Below are 12,164 nucleotides of genomic sequence, written 5' to 3'. Positions count from 1 at the left end.
TCTGAGCCTCAGTCTATTTCATACCACCAAACGGCATCGTCTCTGCACTACGAGGAGAAAAAAGGGGCTGACACCACCACCACCATCAGTGGGCTTGCTAATCAAGCCTTTAATTTCCTTTCAGTTATATTTGCCTGAATTGAAACCTTATGGATCAAGCAAAAATAAAACGGTTTGTGCTTTTGTTTGAGTAAGAAAAGATGGAAAAATCCTAAATTCAGTTCTATTCAAAACAATTATTTTCTTTGGCAGCTGAACCAAAAGAACCCACTAATTATTCACATGTATTCTAACAAGATTATTTCATCCACGTCCTCATCAGCATACAGTTTCCTCCTACGGCAGGTATAATACTCATCATGAAAGTATCAGTCCACAAAAGATTTAGATTTCTTTGCTTACTCTCTGCTGTAACATATTTTTTTTCTTGCCAGTCTAAAAAAAGAACAAACAAACAAAACTGAACAACAAACCACACTCCAAAACCACTTTCAAACAAAAACTCTACAAGAAAACACTCTCACAATTTCATTCTGTAATTCCTCATTTTATTCTACTGTGGCTTTCCTCTTCTTCCTTACTGTTCACATGCACAGCTGGTTGTAATGTGCTACGTTAACCTAAGTCACATTTTGTGCTTCTCAAAATACATCACACACAAATTTTTGATAAAATGACAGGGAGTGTTTGCTCACCCGCTTCTCAGCAACCTGTTCGACAAGCCGATGACAAGGCAAAAGCTCAAGAACATCAGAAACCCACTGGGGTCTTGTGGCTCCCTATCACCTGGACCGGGACTCTGCTTCAGGAGCAGTCCACATCACCAAGTTCCTCAAATCCAGGGCTGGTTTCTCTGAATCCAGGCCTTGGGGTGAAGCCAGGTGCAGAACAGTAATTCCTTTTTGTACAGAATTTTTGAATTTAAACAAACCACAACTACATAAAGATTCTGAAATTTCTCTCTCCTCTGAAATAATTCTTTTCAACTACTCGGTCACAGCCCAGATATGCCACTGGCCTACAATTTAGTCCTTCGTGATAAACAATCACAAACAGAATACTGGCAATGCACATCTCAGTGCATTTTGTTCACGAAAATCGACTTGTCTGAATTACGTACAGCAAGGTATTAATAATGTAATAAACTTTCATATATCTTGCAAAAATAAAAGCAATATGGGTTTCAAAACCGCACTTATAAAATGCCATTAAATCTTTACTACACAGCAGAGAAGCAGCATCCATTTTGTGAACAAACTCATGGAGATGCACAAGCAAGGCTTACTGTAGTTCTGCTATATGCAGGTCGGGGTGCTGCTTTTTAAATATTGTTAGACAGCAACATCTTTATGAGGATTTAATTGAACCTGTATTCCACTAATCATCTTTCACATCTGGTGTTAATGTAAGGAGAATAAAGTAACGCAAAGTCTTTTTATCGCCAGTGATGGAATTATGTATTGATGTGCTAACTGCTATACAGAATATTCCTAGCCTAGAAGGAAAAAAATGTCAAGCAGCAGCTATTCAGTTTGAGATATAGAGATAATTTATCTATAGACCTGTCATTAATATGTAGCAGAAATAAACCTATTCCATAATAGGGGACATAGGTGGATGAACACTGACCTAAGATACTGCTACAATTCTGGGGAATGGGGGAAGGGAAGAAGCAGCAACTTTAACATGTGGAATCACTTGCCTGGAAACTAAACAGATTAGTTTGAAACTTTTCACCCACTTGGTTAAGGCATTAAGAACACAAATACTATGTATGGATAAGATTATGCGAATGACTTGAATTAATAAAGCTGATATTTCACTTGTACTGAGTTTACTTGATGAACGTTTGGCTACAGCTGCTAAATGAGGTGCACAAGCTCTATTTAGTATAAGAATCTAACTGTACTGTGTATGTGCATATGTAATTCAATACTGCTACTGCTAAATTCTATTTTAAAGAATTGTTTAAATCATCCTGGACCCAGAGTGAGATAAATCACACACCACCAACACTCTCTTAGTAAAGGAGTTCACAAGTATATGTTCTTGACTGTGCTTAAATAGTTAAAGTGATATAAACTCATTGCAGCTACTTCAGTTCTTCTTCCCTACCTCAAGTTCGCAACCAAGTGAAGAAACAGAAAAAACAAAGCATCTTCACATACCAGTTATCATTTCTCCTCCGTGATGGCCAGATTTCAGAAATCCAAAGACTGTTTTGGATTGATAGGCACAATCCACGCAAGCCTGTACAGCCTGCTGAAGTACCACATTGACAGGACCTGGTCCAAAGTGATCTGGAAGCTGCTGAACCTTCTTCTTATCCAGGTGAGGCCCAGAATTTCCATGCTTGTTGACATAAACACATACTGAAAAAGAACAAGCCATATTTACTGCCGAGGAACTAAGACATGCTTCCAAGTTAGAACTGCAAACCGTCTTTTTAGTTTTAATCTTGAGGAAAAGATGTACTGGTCAACTCAAGAAGTTGAACATGCATACATACTTTCAGAGTACGCGAAAAGTGCTCTCTCTGTCTTCTATCAAGGTTCTCCTGCCTGAGTCCTAAACCCACTTCTCCTGGTCTCTAAAGCCCTTCTCCACTCCACTAACATAACAAAGCTGTCATAATTTGTGCTTATCTTTTGACTAATCGCTATTCATACACTAGTTCCAATAAAGCAAGAATTACTGGCAGGTACTCTAAACTACCAAGACGCAATTCTAAAAAGCTGGCCTTACCAAGTTACTGCCCTAATTTTTTTCCTGTTTGAGAAGCTGCAACAAAGACAACCCTATGCTATATACCTACCACTGATGCTCATTCTGAAGCACCCATATAGCATTAACGAGTGCATGTATAATGATCGTGTGTGCATGTATAATGGCTACTGAAGGTCTGTACCTTCAGAAGCCCCGAACCACTCATGTATGATTTCCACACTGCAACTTGGCCTTCTCTGCTAAATAAAATAAACATAGTTCTCTAGAAACACTGTAAGGTGGTTTAAAGCTTAGCACAAAGCAATCAAATAGGACTTTTGAAATTACTCTTTATAGAGACTATGCAAAACTGTCTTTCAAAAGGAATGGCAAGGCAGAAAAACATGGGAAAAAGCTGTAACTGAAGATTTTTTTTTTTTTTTTGGCCTTCGGGCTGTCACATGACCAGGAATGCACCCAAGACATTATTGCAGCTTAATGAAAAAATGAGCCTCTATGGTGATTAAGCCTAAGCATTCTGTTATACAAAAGACTGCCATATTTTCTGAACTGTAGTATTATTTGGGCTTAGTTAAAAAAATGGATTTTTAAAAATGAAATATTTCTGTAAGTTTTAATGATCTTATGTCTTCATGCATATCTGCTCACTCTCTGATCTCTGCAAATTGGAAGAAACCTATTTGTACAAATAATCAAAGATGCAAATCAGCAGAAATAGTTTTCATGGCATCTTCTGTCTGGGCTTAACAACAACTGCCTCCTGAAAGGTTTATTTTCCTAGGAAACACATATGTATTTTCCCCTCATCCATGGCTGAAGCTGGGAGTGAGAAGAGCCCGACAACTTCTATTGTAAAAACAGTTTTTAAATGTAAAAAAGCACTCCAAACAAAGTTATCATAATTCATGGAGTTTTTAGAAAGTTCTGAGATTTCAGTTGACAACATACAAACTGTTTCACTACAGGGTTACAAATTCCTCAATGAGTTAGTTCATTAACTAGCTTATTTCTCTTTTCCCAATACTTTTCAAGATACATTTCATTATATTTCAAAAACAAGCAAACATAAAAGGAAGGAGGAATGTATTTCCTCTGATTGCCTTTACTTGGTTTAAACAGTCTGAGTTGTTTCTTTTAATGTTAGGGTATACAGAGATAAAATCTCCATTTTGTTACATTACAGTACAGCCTGCATGATATCAGAATATCATACGGGTTTTCAGCTACATCTATTCCCATTTCATACATTAAGGAGTGGGACAAACATGAAAGAACTGTACAGTTTCCTTCTTCAGACAGGAACAAACTGCTACGCCTAGCAGATCTATCAAAAGCCCCTGTGCCTGCATTGCTATAATGCAGGCATCAAAATACTAGTTCTGCAAAGTAACACTGGCATCTACAAATATCTTTAAAAAATAAGGTAGCTGGATAATGATTTAGAGTAATAAGTTTGCAGCACATTTGCCATAAAATTGCACTACTAGTTTGCTTGAAATGGAAGCCATTTCACGCTAACAATGTCATTAATTTTTTTCCTGGTCTTTTACCTGTGGATATAACTGCTGCAGTTGCACCAGGCAAACGAATTCCATCTTTAAGTATCTGCGTAGCGCCACTGTCCCCCTCAGGAGAAGAATGAGGAGAAGGAGATGCAGGAGTCAATTGTTCCGGCAAGATTTTTTTCTGTTTAGAGAAAAACCCCGAAGTCAAAATGTTTACAGTTTTTTAAGGAGTCTGCAAAACCTTTCTGCTATCAGTTACCATCTTACTGAATGTGTGTGGTTCCTTATTACAAAAGTACTACACACAGCAGAGAAGATAAAGTCCAGGAAAGGAAGACCAGAAACCGTCAGTTTGCATTTACAGCTACTTAAGTAAGACAGTGGAAGACAAATGACTTAAAAAGGAACCCACCTCTATCTGAAAAGTGGGAAAGAATGAGCTTTATATATTAATTCATGACCCTTCTAAATCTTAGGAAGCACAGAAGAGGTGTTTTGGATTCTTTTCCTGTCCATACCCTTCCAATCATATGGGTTTATCACAACTCAAATCAGTTAGTTGCGTTGTGTATATATTCCCATATAAAACGTGAGTCACATTTAGGTGTCAACTTTACAGTGCACCTAGATTTCCCCTCAGCTTGTTTCAAAGCGGCTGAAATTCTTAAGTAATCACTTTCAGGAATTGGTGCTTTACACAAGATACGAAATAAACCAGTAGTCACAATCCAGTCACATGGGTTGCCAAAACCTTTTCCTTTCCTAAACCGAACTTATTTGCAGCTTACCATATGACAGACAACCAGAGTTTGCAGCACACAGATTTAGAAATTGGCCAGTGTGCATTACCTTCCACCTGAGGAAATGAGAATTTTGTTGTAATTTGGTTTGGAGTGGGGTTTAGAAAAGAGACATGCACAAGGAAGGCATTTCTAATGTGCTTTGACATGCTATGAAAATACACGGAAATAAAAGAAACAATGAATTGGAGAAAAGTTCATCACCTCTCCCTTCACCATTTATTCTTGCATGAGAACAGATTATGTTCTCATTCTCTTACCTACCAAAAAAATTAGGAATATAAGAGATTACCCAAGGTCTTGACGCTGCTGAAGGCAGCAGAGACTTGGCTACTCATGTGGTAAGGATTTACTGCTAAATTTGATCTATAGTGAAGTGAATATTCAGTCCTCAAGGGAGGCTAAGCCCTCTCCCATTTAGCAGTAGTCATCCTTTACACTTTTAGAAGCAGCATATTTTCCAAATAATATATGAAAAATCATCGAGAAAGGAATCAAAATATACACCTTCCTAAGAGCAGCAGTGCTTAACTTCTTCACAACACCTACAAAGAATAAATTAACTTTCTTCTGAAATCCAGGGCACTTTAAAGAAAATTTCTGTGCCCCTTACAGTTCAGAGAAGATAGGTTTGGCTGGAGAAATCGCTTGACAATACGGCACTGGGTGGAATCACCGTGAACATCGGGAATAGACTGCCAAGGCTCGGCATTGCGCTGCGAATGAGACAAGGTGGCTCAGGTCAGACACTGAACCAAGCAGTGATGTATTACTTGTCAGGAATTGCCTATGTACCTTAACATTAGGTGACAGAAAGGTCTCTTTCCATCCTTAATACAGAGAACAAAAATACACTTGGGAAGTTTGAGCTTTTGATCTGAAGTCTGACATTCCTGAAGGTCCCCCTGGAGCAGGGACTCTTTGGGGGGGCAGTTGTCTGTCACCACGCTGCAAAATATGGGTGGTCGAGTTGAGGGGAAAGAGGAGGAAGCGGGAGAAATATAGGCTTGAAAACAAAATACAGACACTAAACTGTAAGACAGAGGAACTATCCTCTCTCCACACTAACACATAAGCACGGTGAGGCCAGCCCGCCATTTCCTACCTTCTCCTTCAGAAGGAGGAAAGAGCATGCGTTTTGGAAATACAGCACATTACACTCGCTCAGCCGAGGTTCTCATTTTGCAACCCCAAACTGATGAGTAGCAAACAGCGATCCCAAAGCGGTGTTGTTTCACGAGGCGGGCCACGTTCCCAGCAGGGCTCAGCGCATTTGCTTGGTCAGGCTGTCGCTGGCTGGCCCCTGCCAGCTGGGAGGGCACGCCAGCCCCGTTTGCCTGCAGAGAGCACTGCTCAGTCTGGCACCACAAGGCCAGCTTCACAGGCTTTACCCTGACGCTTAAAAACTCTCTTCTTGTGGGGTCGAATTTAGGGCTGTGATCCACACTCAGACCAAGGCTCTTCCTCAAGACATTCTGGAAGGAATTCTTTGCATTGTTATGCAAAGTGTACTTTTAAAAATAATGAGAGAGATGTAAAAGAGATTTCTTCTTCATTATGACAGAGTAAAACCATACAGGGCAAACTGCGGGAGACAAACAGAAAACAAAACCCAACATGCATCTCATATTTACAGAGAAGCTAAGAAAACTTCTAAATAAAGACGACAAATGACACAACAGCTCAACATCCTTAGCTGTATAATAAAAGTTAATACCTGCACAATGATAAACATTGCAGCATAACAAACTTAAAAGGGCAAAGAAAGTCAAACAACTCTACAGAGTATCAGGCATAGACCAATATCCCTAAATACACAGGTTTTGAACTACCACATAGCCCGCTCACACTTGAAGCACAGTTACTTAGCCTGAAATCTGGAGGGGTTTTTTTGGATAGGTCGGGGGGGATGGGGGGAAAGCACTTTCAAATCTCCAGCCACATACCACTTGCATTATATTTGCATATGTATCGTGAGGTATACAGGCTGCATAGCACTCCATGTCAGACACACTCTGTCTGTGCAGAACTCCCACAAAGCTATTGCCTCTCTTCACCCTTATGCTAACAGGTGTCACATATGTATAACATCTTGGCAATTTAACCATGTACCAAAGCAGAAACAACCTTCCGTGGATTCTCAAGAGGAGGTAATTTTAAAATTTTTTAATGCAAAAGTTAACGTAGTAAAAGTCCCAAGTTACATATATCAAACTTAGATTCTACAAAACCTAACTCTTAGTTGCCTGGTCCCACAGAGGAAGTCAGGAGTGTGTAGAGGTACCTCAGATTCACTGCCTCAAGATGGGGAGTGTCAGCAGTAACCCTCATTCCCCAAGCAAATCCCCTCAGGTACCTCACACAGACCAGGTGCCAAATGCAGTGCTCCAAGCAGACACTTTCAGACACTCGGCGTTTAGAGCCCAGAAGCCTCCTCTAAGGGTGAGATGCCTCCAACTATTCTTTCAAAGGATACACAAAGCCTCTCAATTTCTTTTTCATGAGACACAGAGGACAAAACTCTTACATGAAAGTGGAGGGCGCATCCTGCCATACCTGAGTACATCCTTAAGATATGAAAGTCCTGTATTCAATGCTCTCCTTTAAAGCCCCCCAGACTTATGGGGAACACCCCGTCAACCAGCTAAGTCTGTATGGGAGCACCCTTCTCCTCTTTAATTTGTGTCTCTGTGCACTTTTATACACCAAGCAAGAGATAAAGCTGGAGATCACTTGTATCAGTAGCCTACCAGTTTGGATGCCCAACTGGAAGGGGCAGGCAGCAGAGGAGAAAGCGCTCGGCTTTCTATTTCTGGTCCCCAGAATCATTTCTTACCTTGTGGTCATAATTTCAACAAAGTGCTGGCTTCCAGTTTTGTGCTAGAGCCTTCTGGGTATGCTCTAATAATGTTACTTCACTAGTCCTTTACACTGATCAGCACTACTACTGAAGGCAGAAATCCCACCTGTGCCATTACTCCACCCCTTCCCACACATCACTAGCAATAGATCCCACAGCCCACAGTGATCCAGACTAGAGGAGAAAAACCCCAAAACTTCAACTTTTTGAAACTTGGGGGTGGGGGCAGGCGGGGAAGAAAAAAAAAACCAGACAGAAAAAACAACGCCCCCCATTCCCCCATTGGTGCTAATGCAAAGGAGGGAAGAGCACAGGGACAGACACAAATTGTCTGGGGAAAGACACTGCAGGATGCTACTCCTCTTTGACAGCCTGCAGCGGGTGAGCAAGCCTCAGAAAATAGATTGTACTTCCACGGCAATTCAAATTGGCCTAAATCTGCCCTGCTGTGATCCTATCCTTCCTTGCAGCAGCCGCAGCATTTGTGCTTCTTTGAGGTGGAGCAGACAATGAAGGAAGTAAGAGGGATGGATGCTGGGTTAGTTGTCTACCAGTTTAGTCCCCGGAACTAGCTCACTCTGGGTTTGTTTACCCACCAGTGTTGGTGTCGCACGGGAGTGGGAAGTGGGGGTTACAGCAGTGGCCGATTTGTACCTGATCAAACAGCTCCAGAGGAGTTGAAGCTGGAGGCAGCTGCCAACACTCCAGGTCTGACTAAGCTTGGCAGGGAGAAAGGCAGAAAGGCATCACGTCTTTCAGACCAGGGCAGAATAAGGCCCACACCTGGAAAGAAGCTTCCTGCTTCATGCTAGTATTTCCAGGATTAGGGGGTATTTAAGAGATTTATTTGGCAAATCCAGCTGTATGCTCAAGATGCCTAAATTCTGCAAAGCCTTCGCTGTTCCTAATCCTTTGTTTCTAAACACGAAACAAAAAAATTTTAAAAAATTACGAAAACCATATATATGGTTCAGTAACAAAATAACCCAGACTAAAAAGCCTAAAGGCTTCCCTGGCTCTTTTAATTTTACTGGAAATGGCTATTCCAGAATAGTATTTTTCAACACCAACAACTCACCCATAAATAAATTGGTAATCTTGTTCTGGAATAAAATAATCCACAGAAGCTTCTACTGAAATATTCCAGAATAGCTATTCTAGACTTTTTCTTGTAATCAATTGCTGAAAACAGTAAAGCCCTGAAGGCTGAAGAGAAGACAGAAAATTAAATAATAATAATAAAAAAAAATCTCACTACAAAATTTCGCAATATAGAGTAAAGTAGTAGATAAGGACTAACCTTTTTTCCAGGTTTTAAACTTTTTTTCCTTGTTTTAAGATTTTCAGTATGAGAGGTGCTTTTTGTCAGGGGAATATTTTTAGGAGACCTGCCCTTCTTGGGAACTGCAGACTGTCCAGGGGGTTTGCCCCGACCTGGTTTCCTGCCCCGTTGCGCTGGTACTGGAGCAGATTTCTGTGGAGACTGCATTGAACGCCGGGTCACTTTGGAAGGGGAAGATTGGATTTTTGCACTGCTCTTTGCAATGGAAACTGAGGAAAAACAAAAACAAAAGGGAAGGGGGGAAAACCTCAAAATGAACGATGGAAAGCAATTTTTCTAACAAAGGCTTAAAAAAATAAAAATGTAGTGCACAATTTACATTGTAAAATAAATATACTCGGATATTTTGAACTTAAGTGGTTGGCATGAAACTATATACTTCATTAAATCCAAAGAGAGAACTCTTTATACTCATTCTTCTAGAGGGACTTTCCTAAGAGAAAAACATTCAAATAAAAATTAAAAAAAAATTAATCCACTCACCTTCTAAATGCTTCCCATAATTTAATTATGATAAGATATTTATAAAGTGCCATTCATCAAGAAGGCCTTCAAAAAACTTCACAAATTATACAGCCCATAATACATCCATTCTCCTCTAAGAGCAGTTTCCATGATTACAAGACATACCAACTACTTCTAGGGAGCTACAAACCAATTTTGAGCAGCAAAGAAAATCATCCCACTGAAGAGGAGAAACTAATGATAGGCAAAGTATCATTTTCTGAGATGCCAGTTTAGAAAGTTAAGTTCACGTAACTATACCCAGATTTTTCTACCTGGAGCCATCCAGACTTAAAATTTTATTTGGAAGAAGGACTTCTTAAAAAAAAAAAAAAAAATCAAACACAAAGTATAATTTTTATTCATTCTTAACACTGAAGTGGTTCTCTGTTGAATCTCCCATCCCAATACAAAATTGACCCAATATGTGTATGATGTGACTATTATAATCTGGTGTGACGCTGCAAGATGCAATCAGATTTCATTGAACAGAACTTCTTAGTTGGCAATCTTTTCCACCCAACTCACTCTTCTCTGAATAATGATGATTTTATTTTAACAATTCCCTTTGCAACGGACAGATTAAAAGACCAGAAGGATGCCAAACAGAACCTACGGATAAGGACATATCCTCAATGAAAAGATGTACCACACCATGCTACAGTAGCACCTGCAGCCAACAAAGCAATTACTAAGTCCAGAAGTCCAACAAATATTCTATTTTGTTGGCCTGATTCCTGGCAGGCAGACAGATGCATAAGTTGCAGAAGAGGTAAATAGAAGATGAAAATGGGAGATTTTGTGACATCAAACCAGCCTTGTTGCGAGAGGTGTGGGAAAGGAACACACGACATATTTGAAATCATTTGAAGCCTTTACACTAAAATTAGATGGCTTTCTAGTACCACACTGCCCCTACCACAGCCTTTCGCATCTCGCTGATGATAAAACTCCCGTGATTCGCCCTAACCTTAAATACTGTGAACTTAACGTGACACACCTTATTCAAGGTTCAAGCGGGCTTTGATTGTGCCAGCCACCAGTGCCTGATCCAAAGCGCTACTGCAGACAAAGTGGAACATAGGGGGCTGCTAACAGTTAACTTCCTGGATTTTTGTGAATTTGGAATATTTCTTCTCCTAAAATATTAGTATGTTGAGGCTTTCTGGTAAGCAAATAAAACACGAAATAAAACTCAAAGATACATTTGAAATGAGATCTTGAGAAAAGAACTTACTTAAAGATTGAGTAACAGTTTTAGCGTCTAGCTCTGAGTGATATTCACCTTAACAGACCAGCACCTAGCTTTATTTACAATGGTTACTTTAACTCTGAATTTTACTTAATAACAGTTAACTCCTGAAGAATTTGCAATAGAAAATGTCACAGTAAGATGAAATACACACTGCAGACAGACTTCTTATAAAATACAAGTACTACCGACACACATTTTTAAAGCTGTAGGAGCATTTACATACATTGCTATCTGTCTGATTCAGTTACTAATCTAATATTCCTAAATGGCAGTTCAGAAGAAATCTCTTCATTATGCCTGATCGCAATCCTAATACATCAAATACAGACATGATATCCTTAGTTATCTGAGAAGGACCAGCTTCTGTGTGCAAAGTGATCACTTTCCTGTTATTTATGTATGCCAAAACTTATTTTCATATGCAATGACAGCTTAAAATAAGATGAACAGAATTTTAACCAAATGCTGGCATAGTATTGCTCTTATGTCTCTGAGTTGCTGAATGACAACTCGCATTAAGCTGTATGTCTGGAAAGCAAAACAATATCAACTGTATGTTGTACAATACAGTACTACGTATTGCGTCCTGTATTATGCTTACACCAATGTAAAATGCAGATATTTTTATTTATTTGTGCCGCACAGCTATGCATTTAACAGAACAATCATGACCTTGTAAAGAAATGTTTCACAAATTCTTTGTGCCTCTGCCTGTGCTGAAATCTAGCAAAGGCATTTCTATTCTCGCACAGTAAAGACACAGCTAAGGTAAATACACAGCTAACTGCAATGTCAACAGGTTCTAGGAGCACAGGTATGAGTTTCGGGACACTGGGCAATCCCTACTCCCTTCCAGAAGGACATTTACCAGACAAAGAGTAACAATGCAAACAGCTCCAACCACTTCAGGCTGCCCTCTTGAACCACACACATCAAGTACCCTTATCTCAGCATCTTCCTACCTGTATACGCCAGAGGACCAAATATTAGCAGCATTAACCATTAAGGGGGGGGTCAGGTCCCATTTGGTATTTTTCCTTCTGCCTAGGGCTGAAGCCGCTTTTTTCAATGGGCAGGATTGCAACAAAGCCCATGCTGCCCGGGCAGCCTCCCGGAGATAGCAGCAAATGAGGAGGCTGCTATTTGCATTTGTTGATTTAAGAGAGGATGG

At 39.9% G+C, this 12,164-nt stretch overlaps 1 protein-coding gene across 1 annotated transcript in view; it reads right to left on the bottom strand.

Moving 5' to 3' along the window:
* Positions 1 to 12,164, bottom strand: part of SCML2 (Scm polycomb group protein like 2) — a 71,155-nt gene that overhangs the window by 11,554 nt on the left and 47,437 nt on the right. Inside the window, exons 8-10 of the mRNA XM_075175377.1 lie at positions 9,193 to 9,443; positions 4,278 to 4,413; positions 2,169 to 2,372 (exon numbers count right to left, since the gene is read on the bottom strand). Coding sequence (XP_075031478.1) covers positions 2,169 to 2,372; positions 4,278 to 4,413; positions 9,193 to 9,443 — 591 coding nt within the window. The remainder of the gene's footprint in view (positions 1 to 2,168; positions 2,373 to 4,277; positions 4,414 to 9,192; positions 9,444 to 12,164) is intronic.

Source organism: Calonectris borealis, chromosome 1 (assembly GCF_964195595.1).
Source record: "Calonectris borealis chromosome 1, bCalBor7.hap1.2, whole genome shotgun sequence".
Lineage (NCBI taxonomy): Eukaryota > Metazoa > Chordata > Aves > Procellariiformes > Procellariidae > Calonectris > Calonectris borealis.
The sequence above is the reverse complement of the archived record's forward strand: the minus strand, read 5'-3'. Positions and strand labels throughout refer to the sequence as shown.